The following is a 21180-nucleotide window of genomic DNA, read 5'->3' as shown; positions in this document are numbered from 1 at the left end:
ATTTGACTAGCAAAGCACATCAATATACGTTCTATGAAGGTAATCGTGGCATTTCTATTTTGAATGCATGAGCATGTTGTTATAACAATGCACTTTGCAAACTGTGAAATACCAGTCGCTATATAGTGCACGTACTGTCGTTGTTTTTGTGGATCTAATGGAAAAAAGTAATTCAAAAGAATATATTAATAATCAAGACTTCAAAAGTTGGTTCTTACTTCATCGAATATGAAACCACCATGTCATTTTAGTGCAAATGACCTTTTGATCATGCGCAGAATGGAACTACCGAAATGGCTTGTTTTGGCGAAATATGGAACTGCTCATATGCTAATTCTGAACGACTCACAAGAATTCCTGGGCGGTTTTCTGAACATTAACTTTTCTCCATATTTTGTCTTTTCTTAAAGATATGACAGAATCGGTATTCTGTATGGTAGATGTCATAACTTTCGTCATGAAAATTGTCATTCTTCACCCCCCCCCCCCCCGTAGACCGCCGGGCTAATATTTTTTATAGGTTAGAACCTTTCATTTCCACTACTTTTGATGGGGATACGGGGGGGGGGGCAAACGGCAAGGGCCCCCAGATCTGCGCCTGACGATACATCAGACGTTGCATTGATTGATGTTGGCCCAACATCAGTTTTGTAATATCAAAAAGAAGTCGACTTCACCACGTAGGCTCAATTACATTTCTATTTTGACACATTAACCTTTCCATATTGTCAGCATTGTGCTGTTAGCAAGATATATCAATTTCGCGATCAGGGCTCCGTAACACAAAGATTAGTGATCAATCACTAAATGAACTGACCAATCACTATCAATGTTACAAGCGCATTAGGTTTGAAATACTGACCAGGGGCCAATCAGTGCGGTTCTTTCGTATTTGCAATTCACATTGGCCAAACGTTGTGCTTTTGAACATTTTTTAACAATTTCGCGACTGACCCTGAGTCTGTTTAGCAATAATTGCCCAAAAGTTGACTTGGAGTCATTAGATATGACAATTGTGGGCCTACCTGTATGACATGTGAGAAGGTATAGCACGCAGAAAACTGTTTGGATTTGCCATTTGCCAAGTACAAAAATAATCACCTCAAGTTAAGACACTTGGTTGACTTATACCTTGGTCACATTTGCTCAACGGCGGCCGTACGGCGAGTCGAAAACAGCCGTTTTGTTCATTATCATACAAACCACCTATATGTAGCTCGTACATAAAATGTTAAAACGGCTGTTTTCGACTCTCCGTACGGCCGCCGTAGAGTAAATGTGACCAAGGTATTTAAGGTAATATTTCAAGTGTGTATTTTCATTATATAAATGAATCAGGCTTTGAGAAAGAGTAGTGGATTTGTCCGGGGTCCGATGTTGGTCTGGAAAGAACTATTTTCACATTGCCAGTTCAACCAAGGATTAATAATTCCCACTGTGCTTTCGAATGACACGCCTGATACATGTACATTTGTTTTATATCCTACTTTGGATAATTTTCTTCTTCTCCTCTTTCTTTCTTTCTGTCTTCCTTTCTTTCTTTCTTCTCCCCCTCCTTCTTCTCCCCCTCCTCCTTATTCTTCTTCTCCATGTATATAAATACAAATTCCTGCATTGTTCTTTCTTACAAGAAAATTTTGTGGTTAATTCTAAGATTCAGAATTATAACACACGTAAGAGACATCTTATTCACCACCCCTTTGCTAGAATTAATGCTACGTTGAAATCCTTCAGAACAAATTGTGTTAAAGAATGGAATATGTGTCCTGCTGATATAAGAAATGGCAGTACCCTGTCTCGGTTTAAGAAATTGTCATAAATATCTACTTGATAAATTTAAGACTAGTTGTTAGTTGCACCTGGGGTGACATGTTTGGAATGTGAAACGGTGTGTTTGTCTGTGTGAGTGTGCGAATGCTTGCGTGTTTTTTTTTTCTTCTCATAGTTGTTCTATGTTTAAGTAAAATATCATATGCAGGGGCCCCTGATTACAAGCTGTGCTTCTTTGGGGTCCCAAACCTGTCATTTTCATCAGTTCTTTATAATGTAACCATTTATTTTTTTTGTACTTTTTGTACTTTGTAATTTTTTGACTGGTTTGAATGAATTCAATTCAATTCTTCTCCTTCTCCTCTTCCTTCCTCTCTCTCACACACTCTCTGAAATTTTGCAAAGCAAGAGTGTAGCTCTGGACACTAAATGATACATTATTTCATAATACACCTGCAGGTTAGGCCTGATTTTTATTTATAACTTCTTTAAAGAGATGCTCTGCGGTTTAACAAACCTCGTTCTACATGTCAATACAACATATATAATGCACATTACGTCATGTAGCATTGTAAACTACATAAACACATCGAGTTGATTAACAAATCACGTAGATACATTTATAGCACTCGAGTTCAATTCCAATGAACCAAGGTGTATTAGTTTTGCATAGTAATTCAAAGAAAAAAATCTAAACAGCTACAGAGGATGCCAAAGTTGAGGTGGTGAAAAAAATTTAACAATTTTGAATTTTAAGATGCTATATCAAACGAAGGTATCTGGGCCCGGTCTTACAAAGAGTGATGATTGATCCAATCAATCTCAACTGTATGGAAATCCATCCATACCATAATTTTTTTCTAAAATAAAATTCGCACCATCTCCTTCGTCAACATGGAAAATCGCACAGAATCTTCAAGAGAATGATGAACGTATGAAAAAACATTACTATCTAGAAAACATTTCGAACGAATTTGCATTTTATAATGGTGACGTTGCTGGCCGTCCATAGTTGTGACTGATCTGGGGCCCGTTGCAGAAAGAGTTGCTATCAATCGCAACTCTAAAAATCATGCGCAACTTGATTTTCAACCAATCAACAGCGCGCATTTGGGACTTGCGATTGATTTTTTGACTTGCGTTTAAACGCAACTCTTTCTGCAACGGACCCCGGATCAATCATAGCTCTTTGAATGAGGGGCCAAGGACAGAGGTTTTAGGGGAAAAGGAAAAATCAGACAAGTTGATAGGTGAAAGATTGAACAATATCGGACAACTATCAAGAAAGCTATAAATTTTTAAGTTGCAAATATTGGTAATCACTATTATACCCATGGCAACTTCAAATTGGCCGCATATGCGATGTCATAGTGATAATGTAAGGCAAGGACTACACTTCCATGTACTCCAACACAAAAAATGGCTAAAATGTAATTTCTTTCAAAAATTTTACTTTCAATTATATTTTTCCTTCATGAGGATGTAATATAATATACCACCTGGGGTACACAGTATTTACATGTAGATGACAGCCCCAGGGGAATTGGAACTTGAGAGAAACTCCCTATACCTGATAATTAAGTACATGGCCTATGGGGAAGTTGTCCTTTCCTTGTTATAATTTAGTTACACAATTGCCAATTTGAAATCTACATAGTCCTAGGGATCTCAATTTTAAAGCAGCCATATCTTTAATATTTATTGTCCGATTTCCTTCAAACTTTCACCATTCTGCTTGTCTTATTTTTCTCTGTTCCAACACAACATTTTATGACCAAGATTGGATTCCCCCTGAATAGTTTATCATTACGACACTTCCAACCTGCCTCAAGCCTTCATCGGCACTGCAATGATGTGAAATAACATGAAAAAAACAGTGGCATACCTAGGATTTTTCACAGGGGGGGAGGAGGACAAAACTGTCCGCCAAAAAATTTGACAAGCAAAAAAAAAAAGGTCTTCAATCGTGCTGAAAGGATAATGTACCAAAAAAAGTGAAAAGCAAAAAAAGAAAAAAAGGTCTTCAAGCTCGTCAGGGGGGTAATAAAGGTATCAGGAAGGGCGGGCAAAAAAGGTCTTTCAAGCTCGTCAGGGGGGGGGGGGGCAGGGATACGTCCTTTGCATGGGTTGTGACTCGTCAGGGGGGCAGACTCCCCCCCCCTGCCCCCCCCCCCCCCGGTAGGTACGCTAGTGAACAAAAACATTGAATAATGATACAAAACTGTGTACATGTTGATAGCACAGAAACATAGTAATGCTTTACACAACAAGTTCTTAGCATCAATAAGTTGTGAGGGGGTATATTCACAAGTCTGGGGCAAAAAAAATCATCTTCTAAAAATAGGAAGGTGGACAAGAGTAAAACTTGTACAGAATCTGCCATGGTCTGTGTCAGTTTTGCGAACTATTTGGTACCTATGATGGTTCACCTACTTGTAAAAAATATATCTGTATAGATCTACATCTCTTTGGTTAGTTTTTACATCATAATCAATCATGTATATTTCAGTTAGTAAATCCTCTCCCGTAAACCCGTACATCTTGTTAAAATCTTGTTAAATCATAATTCACTAGACAATTATATTCTTTATACATATTACATTACATATCATGAACATTGCTCATTGAACACACACAGTTTATAGTTTTTAAATCAAAGTTCATATACAGTAATATATATATATCTATAGTATAAATCAATATATTTCTATAATATAAATTCATATATTTCTAATATAAATTCATAAAATCCTTCATAAAAAATATAATACTAAGTATACTAAGCAATGTAAGTGCTCCCATGAAGTAAGTAAGGATGCCATTTTAAACCTGAATTGTCCAAAACAAATAACCAATACATGAAACAATTGAATAAAACTCATTAATTCTATTTTAGCTGTTTTTCATTTCAAATAATTGTCCAAATTTGACAGCGTAAAATCTTTTCTTGTCTTGAGGGACATTGTATGAACAAGAAAGTTTGTAAATACTGTATATCCTCTTTAACAATTCATAAAGATATTTCTGTGTTCTGTAGCAATTCATATACATGTAGTACACCGAGACAGCAGGTGTAAGTACATGGGTTTCATTATTTCAATATTTTCAGTCATTAAGAACATTAAAGAACTGGAATTCATTGAATCATTTATGGAGCATTGTGGCCTAGTGGATAAGTCTTCTGACTTTTAAACAGAGGGTTGTGGGTTCGAATCCCACCCATGGCGTAATTTCCTTCAGCAAGAAATCTATCCACATTGTGCTGCACTTAACCCAAGTGAGGTGAATGGGTACCCGGCAGGATTAATTCCTTGAATGCATGAGCGCTGAAAGGAAGCTCGAGTTAAAGCCGAACATTTGTGGCGTTATTCCGAAGGTTCGTTATTCCGAAGGTTCGTTATTCCGAAGGTTTGATAATCCGAAAACAAAACAAGGTCGATGTTCCGAAGATTCGTTCATCCGAAAATGAAATAAGGTTCGTTGTTCCGAAGGTTCGTTAGTCCGAAAACGAAATAAGATTCGTTAATCATTTCATTTTCGGACTTACAAACCTCATTTCCTTTTCTGATTAACGAACCTTCGGAATTACGAACCTCACTTTGTTTTCGGACCAACGAGCCTTTCGGAATTATGAACCTCATTTCGTTTTCGGACTAACCAACCTTTGGAATTAGGAACCTTCGGAAATATGAATGTTTGGAATAACGAACCTTCGGAATATCCAAACCATCGAAATAACGAAGCTTCAGAATTATGGATGGGGCTGATTCAGGCCCCCTCAACATTTTTCGTGATTAATCATCCATGCAAAAAATTTTTAACTGCTTCAAGTGATACTGAAATTTTACTTTAACCCTAACCCCTAAGTTCCGAAATTACGCAACATTCTGTAAGCGAATGTCGGCCCAACAATTGCTCAAAAGCGTGAATTCGTGTAGAAATCCGATGCAAATTATGCTCTCATGACGGACGGATTATATTATGCAAGTCAATTGGCCTTTTGCAAATTTCGTATTGATTCAATTTCCCCATGACTTGACAATTGCAGGTCGCTTCAAAGCAGAATGAAAGGATTGAAACCAACAGTTGACATACTGTAGTTATGACTATGCATGCCTCTCATGGTATTTAATACTTACCTTCTGACAGATAAGCCTATAGATGTGTTTTTTCCCTAAAGTTGTTTAGAGGTAATGCATGATTTAACTCACGCACACACGGATGTTGGCCTAAGCCTCTTATTTCACAAAAGTTTTTTGTCACTTTATATGCATGATTTCACACATGACTGGTGACCCTCACTTGAAAGCTGAATAGACTCTCCTCTTTGCTTTTCTTTTTTGCAAGCAGATTTTGAAAGCCCATCCTTGATGAACAGAATTTGAATGCAAAGTTAAATATTTGTCAAAGTTTGAGGAGGGTTATTGGAAATGAAGTCCTATTTCATTACTAAAACCAGGAAAATGAGCACAATTTAGCACAAGAAACTGTCACCAGTTATGAATATATTTAATAAAAACAGCATAACAAAATAGCCCCCTGATCATCGTTATATGACACTTATGGTACAGTATCGCTAAAACCTTGTATCTCAAAGTTTAAATGTTTTGATGACAGCTCAAAATAAGCTGGATTATAGAGTTATAACATGGGCAGCAACCTTTTTGCCTCAAAAAGAGTTCTTCACAGAGTCTAAGAGACTGTTTTCAGACAACATGAGACTGCCACCATTGCTATATTAAAAAAAGAACAGCCTTTTCAAAGATGCCCTCAATTTTTTTTTTTTTTTAGAAACAAGGATTTATCAGCCCCGCCACGATACATGGTTCAAATCAAAATTCTGAGACAAAGACCCGTATTCTGAAGTCTAAACTCAGGTATAAAGTTGTGGTTTAAGTATGGAAAGTCAAAATTTTTATTAAGTTGTATGTTTCTATGTTTACTGTGCTATTTCCTGATTCATCGATGGTGAAGACAATCATTTATGCTTCCTACACAATTATAAATGATTTGAGAGCCGAATGAGCTGAAGTAGGATGTCTCTACTATTAGTGATTATGTAACGATTGGCTGTCCATACTTAAACCACCACTTTCAACCTGAGTTTAAGTTAAACCTGACTTCAGAATACGGGCCAAAGACTTTATTTAAGGCAACCCATTTTCAGCCGTGGTGTTTCCACTCGTCCCTTTGTTCCGATGTCTCTATGGGTATGGGCAAGAGTGGAAGGGTCGGGGGCACATCCTTCCTGTTGAAGGACCCTTTTCCATAAAAAAATTGGGGCCCATTTTTGTTAAATCCAAGATCATTCCCTAGGTACATTATATGAAGTGATGCTATACAAAGGTTAGTGAATTCCACCACAACATGAACATTTCTGAAGTGTTCAAGTTCTGGAATGTGAAGTAAGGGGATAAAGTTCAGGTATAACATTCAATAAAGGGGCTGTCACAATTGCTCGGCGATCATTTGTGATGATTTGGTCACAATATATGTTGGACAGAATCGCAATGGTTGTAAGCAGTCGCACCATCCGTTGTGAAAGGGGCTTTAAAGGACAAGTCCACCCCAACAAAAACTTGATTTGAATAAAATGAGAAAAATTCAACAAGCATAACACTGAAAATTTCATCAAAATCGGATGTAAAATAAGAAAGTTATGGCATTTCAAAAGTTTCGCTTATTTTCAACAAAATAGTTATATGAACAAGCCAGTTACATCCAAAAGAGAGAGTTGATGACATCACTCACTCACTATTTCTTTTGTAATTTATTATATGAAATATGAAATATTTTTATTTTCTCGTCATTGTCATGTGAAATGAAGTTTCATTCCTCACTGAACACATGGAATTCCATTATTTTAACATTTTGTGCTTCAGGCAAGGAGGTTCTAATCGTCAAATTCGTAAAAATTGAAATATTGTATAATTCAAACAATAAAAAACAAAAGAAATAGTGAGTGAGTGACATGATCGACTCTCTCATTTGGATGTAACTGGCTCGTTCATATAACTATTTTGTTGAAAATAAGCGAAACTTTGAAATGTCATAACTTTCTTATTTTACATCCGATTTTGATGAAATTTTCAGCATTGTGCTTGTCTGATTTTTCTCTATTGATTCAAATCAACATTTTTCTGAGGTGGACTTGACCTTTAAGTTTGTTTGTCTGGGCTCGCCACTGAACATTGTAGTGTTGTTGACTACATGTACATTCTACACTCGGCACAGAGGAGTGTATTTTGTGGTGGGTTCACAAACTTTTGAGCACAACTGTCAATGTGCATGGGCTAGCCAACTGTAAAGAAATTATTCTCATGAATTGTGACAACTTAAAAAAAAAGGACCCGGGTCATCTACATGCCTTATTTGTAGATGGTTGATAGACTGATGCATGCTCAGGTGTGCTTCTCTTGGTTGCCATAGTAACAGAAGGTACACGCCTTTTCCGGAATGCAGGGTATATGGAATGCATGGCCTGTCAATGAAATAAAAACAGGATTTGTGAAAATATACATATACATGTAAGTGCGTGCATGCAGGGCCAAATAATGAACAATGTGCGAGAAGAGCCAGTCGATATACCGCACCGAGGTCTGCAGAACCGAGTGCGGTATATCCATTAGACGAGTCGAGCACAGAGTTCATTATTTAGGTCCTCTATGCACAAAAATGTACATTGTTTGTTTGATACAAATGCAAAAAAATGCACATTGTTTGTTTAATACAATCCCCTCCTCTCCCATGTTACTGACTTGCCCCGAATGCTATGATTTGATTTAAATTCTAGATCACTCCAGGTCACCTTGTACTATCCTGCACTCTGACGTCAGAGTGCAGGATAGGACTTTTGGATGCAATAGTGCAATTCACTGTATATCATGTGATCTGATTGGACCAATCGGATTACAGAACATTCTTGGGAGTTGTATAATGGATTATAGCATGGCTTGTACAGTCTGATCCACAGAATATGAACATCATTTTACATTGAATCTTCCACACACAAAACGGTAAATTGCCCATTTGTCTACTGCCAACTCGTCCACTTACCATATGGTCTCCTTCAATTTAGTCTCACGCCATTCCGTCCAAAAATATTTCATCTAAAAACCATCTGGTCCAATAACAATTTGGTCCAATCATCACTTTGCCTAATCACCATTTCGTCTCATAACCAGTTGGTCTAATATCCATTTCATATTCATTCATTTGCACGATTAACACTTAGTCCAATTAGACCAAATGGTGTATGGACGAAATGGCTATTGTACCAACTGATTATTACATGAAATGGCGAGTGGACGAATTGGCAATTAGACCATGTGGATAGTGGATGAACTGATGGTAGAACAAAAGTGGTAGACGGGTTGGCAAATGGACAAAGTGGAATAAGATGAATTGGAAATAATCCCACAGACAACTGGGCACCGTCTTACAAAGAGCTGCGACTGATCCAATCAACCACAACTATAGATGGCCAGCAACGTCAACATCTAAAATGCATGTTTATTCAAATTGTTTTCTAGACATGATGTATATTCGTACATTCATAATTTTCTTGACAATATTTCATGAAATTAGTAACTTGGCAATAAACAATTCATAGATTCTTATTTAGATTTATATTGGTTGTATAAGAAAAGTTTCTCTCCGTTAAAGGGGGGTACTTCCAGACTGAATATGATATGATTTGCACAGATATAATCAAATCAGACAGACAAAACACTGAAAATGTCATCAAAATCGGATAAGGTATAGCAAAATTTAGAATTATCTTAGTGAAACAGTTTTATGCATGTCTTCATTAGTATGCGAAGAGCATGCTGATGACATCATATCTCAATATTCTTTTGTATTTTACTATGTGAATTTACATATATTCCAATTTTGTTTACCAAGAATGAGAAAAAATGGATTGAGCATTTTACAGCGTGGATTCAGCATGAAAGAAGTGCAATTTGTTATTATTATTGATGCAAATTCAATTTTGTAACAAGGGAGAAAAATCATATATACAAGAAATGAAAATACAAAATGATAATGATTTCATGTAATAACATAGGAAAGTGAAAATGGGAACATGACATCGGCCCAACTATTTGATTTTCATGGCAGTGATTGCTAAACTTTAAACCTCAATAACTTCATTATTTGTTATGAGATTTTGATCAAATTTACAGAATTTTGCTTGGTGAATTTTACTCTATCTATTCAGATGCACTAACAAGTATTCTAACCCAAGAGTACCCCTTCAATAACTAATGTGTTATTTCGATACTATTGGATAATCCTACATTATCCTATGTCATTGCAGAGAAGACAAAGACGAATCGCTGAAGTGATTCTGTGATGATTTTACTTTGAATAGAAGCATTCAAAACTAGTCAACTATAAAACATTCTGTTGATTACTATTTGTTAAATCAACTGTGACCTACCACACCCCCAAAACAACAAAGTCACCAGGGACAGTTCTCTGTAAATCGCCAAAAATGGTGATTTCATCTTAAAAAAGAAGAAACTAAGCTCATTTGAAAAGATAATTCTCCTTTTTTCATAGTGCTGAAATTAGAAGAAGTATTAAGGTAAATAAAGCTGAGATACAATAGCTTCTTTGACACTATATATTGTTTTACAGACTGCTTGGAAATTTCACCTAGACTGCATCAACATTATGCATCGAATCATGTATGCCTGAGTAGAACCCATCCCTTTTTTCTTTTCTCCTTGTCCTTTGAAGCTCAAGCTGAAGAATTCTTCTTCTTCATTCAACTATTAAAGTACTTGTGTGAGTGGTTGTTGATCAAGTAGGAGTGGGCTATATATGCAAGAATTTAGATTTATATTGGTTGTATAAGAAAAGTTTCTCTCCGTTAAAGGGGGGTACTTCCAGACTGAATATGATATGATTTGCACAGATATAATCAAATCAGACAGACAAAACACTGAAAATGTCATCAAAATCGGATAAGGTATAGCAAAATTTAGAATTATCTTAGTGAAACAGTTTTATGCATGTCTTCATTAGTATGCGAAGAGCATGCTGATGACATCATATCTCAATATTCCTTTGTATTTTACTATGTGAATTTACATATATTCCAATTTTGTTTACCAAAAAAATGGATTGAGCATTTTACAGCGTGGATTCAGCATGAAAGAAGTGCAATTTGTTATTATTATTGATGCAAATTCAATTTTGTAACAAGGGAGAAAAATCATATATACAAGAAATGAAAATACAAAATGATAATGATTTCATGTAATAACATAGGAAAGTGAAAATGGGAACATGACATCGGCCCAACTATTTGATTTTCATGGCAGTGATTGCTAAACTTTAAACCTCAATAACTTCATTATTTGTTATGAGATTTTGATCAAATTTACAGAATTTTGCTTGGTGAATTTTACTCTATCTATTCAGATGCACTAACAAGTATTCTAACCCAAGAGTACCCCTTCAATAACTAATGTGTTATTTCGATACTATTGGATAATCCTACATTATCCTATGTCATTGCAGAGAAGACAAAGACGAATCGCTGAAGTGATTCTGTGATGATTTTACTTTGAATAGAAGCATTCAAAACTAGTCAACTATAAAACATTCTGTTGATTTCTATTTGTTAAATCAACTGTGACCTACCACACCCCCAAAACAACAAAGTCACCAGGGACAGTTCTCTGTAAATCGCCAAAAATGGTGATTTCATCTTAAAAAAGAAGAAACTAAGCTCATTTGAAAAGATAATTCTCCTTTTTTCATAGTGCTGAAATTAGAAGAAGTATTAAGGTAAATAAAGCTGAGATACAATAGCTTCTTTGACACTATATATTGTTTTACAGACTGCTTGGAAATTTCACCTAGACTGCATCAACATTATGCATCGAATCATGTATGCCTGAGTAGAACCCATCCCTTTTTTCTTTTCTCCTTGTCCTTTGAAGCTCAAGCTGAAGAATTCTTCTTCTTCATTCAACTATTAAAGTACTTGTGTGAGTGGTTGTTGATCAAGTAGGAGTGGGCTATATATGCAAGAATTGTGCATAGATTTATATTGGTTGTATAAGAAAAGTTTCTCTCCGTTAAAGGGGGGTACTTCCAGACTGAATATGATATGATTTGCACAGATATAATCAAATCAGACAGACAAAACACTGAAAATGTCATCAAAATCGGATAAGGTATAGCAAAATTTAGAATTATCTTAGTGAAACAGTTTTATGCATGTCTTCATTAGTATGCGAAGAGCATGCTGATGACATCATATCTCAATATTCTTTTGTATTTTACTATGTGAATTTACATATATTCCAATTTTGTTTACCAAGAATGAGAAAAAATGGATTGAGCATTTTACAGCGTGGATTCAGCATGAAAGAAGTGCAATTTGTTATTATTATTGATGCAAATTCAATTTTGTAACAAGGGAGAAAAATCATATATACAAGAAATGAAAATACAAAATGATAATGATTTCATGTAATAACATAGGAAAGTGAAAATGGGAACATGACATCGGCCCAACTATTTGATTTTCATGGCAGTGATTGCTAAACTTTAAACCTCAATAACTTCATTATTTGTTATGAGATTTTGATCAAATTTACAGAATTTTGCTTGGTGAATTTTACTCTATCTATTCAGATGCACTAACAAGTATTCTAACCCAAGAGTACCCCTTCAATAACTAATGTGTTATTTCGATACTATTGGATAATCCTACATTATCCTATGTCATTGCAGAGAAGACAAAGACGAATCGCTGAAGTGATTCTGTGATGATTTTACTTTGAATAGAAGCATTCAAAACTAGTCAACTATAAAACATTCTGTTGATTACTATTTGTTAAATCAACTGTGACCTACCACACCCCCAAAACAACAAAGTCACCAGGGACAGTTCTCTGTAAATCGCCAAAAATGGTGATTTCATCTTAAAAAAGAAGAAACTAAGCTCATTTGAAAAGATAATTCTCCTTTTTTCATAGTGCTGAAATTAGAAGAAGTATTAAGGTAAATAAAGCTGAGATACAATAGCTTCTTTGACACTATATATTGTTTTACAGACTGCTTGGAAATTTCACCTAGACTGCATCAACATTATGCATCGAATCATGTATGCCTGAGTAGAACCCATCCCTTTTTTCTTTTCTCCTTGTCCTTTGAAGCTCAAGCTGAAGAATTCTTCTTCTTCATTCAACTATTAAAGTACTTGTGTGAGTGGTTGTTGATCAAGTAGGAGTGGGCTATAAATGAGTGATTCTTGTTTAACTGTGCCAACAGTATTTTTGTATTCCTTTTACCGTATCTCAACATGATATAATATTTTTTGTCTCAGGTCCGAGAAAAAAGTGTGCCAGGCCAAAATCCAAAATGGCCGCCAAAACCCCCACAAGTTTTGGCCACAACTTCTTAATTTGGTGGTCTTTTTCTCTGGTTTTGGTGTCTATTCATATGCTTTTTGCGGCAGGCAATTTGTTTTTCCGAAAATTAGTACTTTTAAATCATTATTTCCAGAGTTAAGAGGTGATTTTACTTAAATTTTCAAATTTTTAGACCCTTTTTTCAGCCCAAAATTAGGTTCCATCGTCTCGTGGTTCTTGAATATTAGACGATACCAGTTGATCAGTAGTACGCAGCTTCATATATCTACATGTATATTGCTTTTATTCCTCTAAATTTGGGTTGACAAATATTTGCGAAATACATCTTATCAAAGAAAAAAAAATGTCATTTATCCATAGGGGCTGTACGGTATACAATGTACTGTACATACATGTACTACTGTACACTGCTAGTATATCCATGCACTGACCACCATGACATACATGTAACAAGTCCTGTATCCATGCAAGAAATTACAATTTTTAATTTAGAGAAGTTCAAAATGAAAGATCGGTGGTCTACAGAAAGAAGAAATAATAACAATTATTCCCCATTTAAGGAATGCTGGGAGTACCCAAATTTTATATTTCTGAAGAAAAGTATAACTATTTTAAAAAATACCAAAAGAATAAAAAACAAATTGATGAGCTAAAATAATATAATCAGTTTGACCTTTTTTTTCTTTCTTGTTGTGCATGGGGTATTTCTTAAGGAGTTAAAGCCTTCTTTAGCTTTGGTAAAGAATAAGTAATTCATTCATTTTATTTATTTACTTATTTATTTATTTATTATTTTTTCTTATTTATTTATTTATTTATTTATTTATTTATATACTTATTTATTTATTTAATTATTTATTTATTCATTCATTTTTTATTTATTAATTTATTTTGTTTTGTTTACACAGAGTAACCCCATCAGTGGACTAAGCACTGTTTTCCTTGGGGGGCGCCTGCATACAAGTAACAAATAAGTAATTCATTAATTTTATTGATTGATTGATTTATTCATTTATTCTTTTATTCATTTATGCATTTATTTATTTATCTATTTATTTGGTCTTGTTAACCCAGGGTACTCCCATCAGTGGACTAAGCACTGTTTTTCTTGGGGGCCCTGCTTACAAGTAACAAATACATCCTTTTTTTTCGGATACTTTGTTAATACTGTATATTGTACTGTTTTTATCCTTTTGATGGTTGAATAAATAAATGAATTGAAAATGAATTGAACAATGAAAAAGTATTAAATAAGGAGGAAAATGTGTTCAAAGAGACAAGCAACCTGCAGGACATACACACAGACATACTGAAATACATGTAGAACAAAATTCAACATACATGTATACGTATAGGCCTACATGTATGTAAAAAAGTTATGTGAACTGTACAGGGAGCATTGAACATTTAAAAAGCAAAGTAGTAATTGAATGCAAGATCTATCCATATGAATTTAATATTTTTTCTGGCCGTTGGGATTTAAATGAAAATGTAGCACCCTCTCTTGGTTGCATTTTTCATTTACATTTACAATAGCCATTTAAGCACTTACTTTACATATTCAGTAATAAATTACTGGTAGACAACTAATGACAAAGATAATATCCTGAAATTTACAAAAGAATTAAGATATTTTTGGGGCCGTTAGGATTCTATCAAGATCTAGCACCCTCTCTTGGTTACAATTTATTTAAATTTACAATATCAATTTGAGCACTTACTGTACATACATGTAGCCAGTAATTGGATATTAGGCAGCTACTGACAAGGATAATATACTGAAATTTACAGCCCACATCACTCTTGAGGTGTTTTATAAAAACAAGACAAAAATAATGCAGATATCCTATTTTGATTGGGCACCCTATTAAATTAAAACCTGATGTAAAGTCAGTAAATTTATCTTCATATCTGTCACACAACATCCATTTTGGGGGTTCATACACTGATATACCTAATCTAGTAATGAAACGGAATAGTGGCATTCACTTTAAAGGGGAAGTTTATCCTGAAAAAAAAAATTAATATAAAAATAGCAGAAAAAATATTCTAAAATACTTCTGAGGGTTCGAGAAAAATGCAACAAAGAATAAAAAAGTTATTAGAATTTCAATTATTCGATTTGTGACGTCATATGTGAGCAGCTTTCCTAAATATAGTACGGTTTAGGTTTAAAAAATCAATAAAAATGTAATTTTCTCAGATAACTGAAAATGGTTTTTACAGTACCGTCAGTTATTTATAAACAAATCATTTCACAACCGTTTCTAAAAAGAAAACGAAAATAAGTTAAAACTAATTAAAATATGAAATTTATGCATTTTATATTACATAACATATGGGGCAGCTGCTCGTTTATAACGTCACAAATCCAAAACTTTAAATTCTAATAAATTTTTAAATTTTAATGGATTTTCCTCAAACCTTAACCAATATTTTTTATCATTTTTTCTATTTTTATAATTTTTTTCAGGGTGAACTTCCCCTTTATGGGGACTTACTGAAATGAAAGATAGGCTTTAAATCTGGTGAGAAGTCATGTTTGAGTACCAACATGCACATGATAGTCAAGGCGTAATCTTATTAATTGAAACGTGTCAGCGCTTACACCAATGAGGAATAAAGTTTATACCGCAAGCAAAAGGAAATTTAGGTGGAACTTTTAAGCCTAGCGCACGTAATGCGAGACAACTGCAAGAAGATTGAAATGCAACAAGCATGCCAAGCGCATCTCTGTGCAATCGCATCGCGGGTCAGCGTGCATATTGCAACAGCTCTGCAGCGCTTTGCATCTCATGGCGCCTCTACTTCTGCGCTTCTGTTGTCTTCGCTGCATCAATGCAACCAATCGGCCATGATGCAGACCTGCCAACCTCTGGGAATGAAAAACTGTATTCTGTGATAAAAAAACCCGTATTTTTCCCAAAAAAAGTGTATTTCATAATAAAATGCGTGGCGCAGTAGCTAATCGCAGCGCTCAAGCTGCATGCGAGCTAAAATGCGCATTGCTCTTGCAGATAAAAAAAACATTGAAACATGTGTACATCTTCACCCTTGTTTTAACAAAATGATTGAAAAAAAAACATGTTACCTGAAATTACATTGATCTAATAACCGTATTTGTGTACATTTTATTTAATAGAGACATATAGAGATGATTTTTCTCAATAAATTAAGATTTTGTAAAAAAAAAAATCAAATCTTTGTGAAACCACGCCATTGTAGGTTGGCACACACTCTGCGATTCTGTTTCAATCGCATCTTAGTGCAATCACTTCGCATAGTGTACGCTGGGATTTAGTCCGAATCAAATCTTTGTGAAACCACCCCATTGTAGGTTGGCACACACTCTGCGATTCTGTTTCAATCGCATCCTAGTGCAATCGCGTCGCATAGTGTGCGCTGGGATTTAGTCAGAATCAAATCTTTGTGAAACCACTCCATGGTCATATATAATTTACTTACCACAAGGGAATATCAAACAGCCAGCAGCTTCTTGAAAGAGGTTCTGTGAAAGAGGGTGCTGACACAAGGAGCATATCCTGTATAAAACATGCAGACATTTGATATGAAAATGTAAAGCTAGTCAGAAAAATTAAGAACTGATATTGTCAATCACTTAATATGTCAATGTTTACAAATTTTCCTAACTTTCCAATGCTCATGATCATTTAATGTAAAAGTGGACATTTTCACGGATTTCGCAGCGAGATCGGCGAGTGCGAATTTATGAGCATCTATTTTAGTTTTGGCAAAGAGACCGCATAATTTAACTATTGAGGGCGACATTTAAGCAAGCAAACAAGCTTAAGCTCCAAAATCATATGCATCACGAGAATTTGTTCCAATGTAATCATTTTTTTAACAGCCGCAGAGCGGTATTGAAAAAAATTTGCTTGAAATATAAGATGCTCTTTCTGGTCGACTGTTGAGTGTTTAGACGTCTTTTCGATCGCCAGGTTTGTTGATTGATCCCATGCACTTTGAATATTCGTAATCCCCCGATCCTTACCCAGTGCTCGCCCATCAATACCAGGCCAGCAGCACCTCCGTTTTGCCTTCCCGATGTCTACCCCGCAAAGAAAAGTTGCGCTAAATGTCACAAAAGCTCATGACTGGATCAAAACAATGCTGGATTATGCCGCTTTAGAGCTAGAGTTATGAACAGAAAACACAATTTCATTACTGAAATGTGAATTAAAACCATTCACAGATGGGGAAGAAGGAAGTGACTTTATGATTATGGAGCGTGCAGCGCGAATTCAGGAACCCGTCACGCGCGAAAATAACAGCTTTTATATTAACAGCCATAAAATTCTGTAAGCTCATCAAATTTAGTCTTTGGGATATGGGACGCAGAAGAATGTCAAAGGCAACAGGAAGAGCGGTTGCTGGATCTGACTCCTAATAATAAAGCTACCCTTAAGTCGGACGCACAGTACATGTACATGATCCATTGCTATCAGATTTTCAAAGAAATTGTGTGTATGAGCAACAGACTGAATTTCTTCTTACCTGCTTAAGTTGGTAAACTGACCCCAATGAGTTCTAGGATCTTCAATGAAGTGATTTCCTTGGGCTAGAAGCTTCTTTACATGGAGGACCTACACAGAAAAATAATGTTCAATTACACAAAAACATATTGAATTTGTCTATACTTGGAGGACCTACACAGGAAATATAACAGATAAATGTATCATTAAACAAGACTTATTTACTTTTTCACTTAAATCTTCACAAAAATATAACAGATATCATTACACAAAACATACTGAATTTGTCTTTACTTGGATGACAGATATCCTCAATTAATCCTCAATGTTGAATGATCTTCGAGGGTGTGCATGAAGGCAGAGTCATAATGTTTAACCCTTTTTAAACGACAGTTCATGATAGCACACCCATTTTTCTAATTTTGACAACCATTTGACCATATGGAGGAAAACACATAATCTCAACTTATTGTAGTCCCGCAAGTAGATATTTATGCAGGTAGACCAACAGTCAAATATCAACTGAAAACAAACATTCAGAGTCAAGAAAGAAGGAAATATTCTGAATTCTCTTAAAAGTTTCCAAGTAAATCAAAGCAATTACAAGGAAACATGGAAAATATATGGCCATTTCATTGACCTAAAGATGTTAAATATAATTTACATTTCTTCAACTTTTTGGGTAGGGTTTTTTGTGTGATTTTCACCCCCCCCCCCCTCCTCGTTTACCCCTCAACCACCATGGTTGACTGAGCACAGAACATCATCTTCCAGTTGAGTGTTAAGCCATTGTAAAGTTGTTTGTAACTTTACCAACAGTCATATGGAACACCCACCTGGTGGGCGTTTGATAAGTTACGAGCGACTTTACGGGACGACTGGTGATCTTCTCTCAGGCTCTAAATCAACTTCAATAAATATTTTGTGAATATCATTTACCCAAAGAATCAAAAGTTCTTATAATCGATTGTAACTTACTAACAGCTATATGAAAAAACCCACCAAGGGGCCGTTTCATAAAGCTGTTCATAATAAGTCAAGAGGGACTTTCAGAATAGCTAGTGATCCTTTATTGTGGTAAATGATATTCACCATTAAATATTCCTTGGTGAAAACCAGTCATTCTTGATGTCACTTGTAACATACAAAAGCTTTACGAAATGGCCACCAGTGGCCCGTAACACAAAGCTTAGCAATGATTGTACAACAATTTTCTACAATTGATTCCATTGACTACATTGTACAATTAATCATAAAAATCAAGGGTACGATTAATCTCTAACCTTTATGTTACAGGGCCAAGGTGGGTGTTTCATAAAGCTGTTCGTAAGATACGAATGACTTCATGCATGACTGGTGATCCTTTCTTGTGCTATGTGATATCACTATGTAATTGAGTTATGACCGAAGAACATGTTCCAGTCGTGAGTGAAGTCGTTTGTAACTTTACGAACAGCTTTAAGAAACACCCCCCAGGGGCCTGTTGCATAAAACTTTTTACCTGAGAAAACTCAGGTATTTTTAACCTGAGCTTTTGCCCTGTCTTAAAGTCATTGGCTGAAGTCAGACTAACCTTGGTTTTCAGTTTTTACCAGAGTGTTTTCAGGTAAAGAGTTTTATGCAACAGGCTGCAGGTGCCAACTATCACAGAACCTTGTACATTGACTTACCCTCTCCTCCTGACTACTGGTATCATTGCACCCCTCCATGCTATCCTGGTACTCCTTCATCATGGTGTGTTGTAGGACCGGTCCCAGAAGGGGGTGTCTTTTAGACCAGAGATAAGTATCTGTTCCTTCTATCATCGCATGGCTTAGCAAGCTGTAAAGGAAGAGGAATGATAATCGTTTCAGGGAGTATCTTTCACACCAGGGCCCCGTCTTACAAAGAGTTAAAGGGGAATCCAGCATTGGCCATAAAATTTTATGTTGGGAAGGAGAAAAATAAATTTAACAGAATGGTGAAAGTTTGAAAGAAATCGGACAAGCAATGAGAAAGTTATAGCTGCTTTAAAAATTGAGATCACTAATTCTATGTAGATTTCAAATTGGCAACTGCGTAAGTAAATTATGACAAGGGGCAAGGACAACTTTCCCATAGGCCATGTACTTTATTATCAGGGATTTGTGGTTTTCTCCTAAGTACCAATTCCCCTGGGGAAGTAATCTATATATAACCCAGGTAGTATATTGTTTTATGTCCTCATGAAAGAAAAATATAATTTGAAATAAAACTTTTGGGAAAAATGACAGTTTAGCCATAATATGTATTGGAGTACATGGAAGAGAAGTCCTTGCCTTACATCACTATGGCATCCCATATGCGGCCAATTTGAAGTCTCCATGGGTATAGTGATTACAAATATTTACAACTTTTAAAAATTCATAACTTTCTTGTTGTTTGTCCAATATTGTTCAAACTTTCACCTATCAACTTGTCTGATTTTTCTTTTCGTTATAAAAACAAGTTTTTATTTGGGTTGGATTCCCCTTTAAGATTGATCCAGACCTGCCAACCTTCTACAACCAAAAAGAGTATTCTTCTAAGGGTAAAAATGTATTTTTTGACCAAAAAGAGTATTCTTCTAAGGGTAAAAATGTATTTTTTGACCAAAAAGAGTATTCTTCTAAGGGTAAAAATGTATTTTTTGACAAAAAAGAGTATTCTTCTAAGGGTAAAAATGTATTTTTTGACCAAAAAGAGTATTCTTCTAAGGGTAAAAAAGCATTTTTTGACCAAAAAGAGTATTCTTTAAAAAATTTTCTCACTGTAACATTCGCCAGTCTGTTGTAGTGAGATCAGTGAAAAAAAAGTGAAACGACTCTACTTGAAAACTTGATAATTCTCCCTTTTAAACATGTGCTTGTAGGCAAGAATTTACTTGTTCTTTTCATGCCACAAGTTACTGGCCGACAGTAATTTTTACCGGTCTGGGACTGTCGGACCGGCGCTAGTGTCATAATTTTCTCTACAGTTAATTTGCAAAATGTCTTTTGCAAATGAAGGAGAACACACCAAATTGTCAAGAAATCAATGAATTTATGGATAAACATTCACATCTAGAAAAATTGTTGAACAAACATGCATTATATGTGTTGACTTTGCTGGCTTTCCATAGTTGCGAATGATCAGATCAATCACAATTTTTTGTAAGACGGGCCCCAGATAAACTACTATTAGTGTCTGTTACAATTTGCAGATTTGGAGTTCTGTCTTGGACTTCTTAATTTTCCTACAATAATTGTACAAGATCATAGAAACTGAAGCACAATAGTTGATGTTTCATTGCATGACAAATCAAGTGTAAAGTACGGTATCAAGGCCCCTTTTAAATCTGATCACAGTTTCAAGAGGTGTTCAACAGATGTCAGATTTTTGTTTTGAGTGAATTTTTGTGCTATTTTCTTCTTGGGTAATGTTCCCCAAAATATCTACCACTAATTATCAATGATAGAAAATCTGTCCAATTTGTCATAGCTTTCATGGTTTATAAACAAATTGCATAGCTTTTGGTCCACCTT

At 35.3% G+C, this 21180-nt stretch overlaps 1 protein-coding gene across 1 annotated transcript in view; it reads right to left on the bottom strand.

Annotated features, from left to right (window-relative positions):
* Nucleotides 1-7893: 7893 nt before the first annotated feature.
* Nucleotides 7894-21180, bottom strand: part of LOC121421659 — a 29425-nt gene continuing 16138 nt past the window's right edge. The window contains exons 9-12 of the mRNA XM_041616426.1: nt 19330-19480; nt 17682-17770; nt 16632-16708; nt 7894-8251 (exon numbers count right to left, since the gene is read on the bottom strand). Coding sequence (XP_041472360.1) covers nt 8172-8251; nt 16632-16708; nt 17682-17770; nt 19330-19480 — 397 coding nt within the window. The 3' untranslated portion in view covers nt 7894-8171. The remainder of the gene's footprint in view (nt 8252-16631; nt 16709-17681; nt 17771-19329; nt 19481-21180) is intronic.

Source organism: Lytechinus variegatus, chromosome 9, assembly GCF_018143015.1.
Source record: "Lytechinus variegatus isolate NC3 chromosome 9, Lvar_3.0, whole genome shotgun sequence".
NCBI lineage: Eukaryota > Metazoa > Echinodermata > Echinoidea > Temnopleuroida > Toxopneustidae > Lytechinus > Lytechinus variegatus.
The sequence above is the reverse complement of the archived record's forward strand: the minus strand, read 5'-3'. Positions and strand labels throughout refer to the sequence as shown.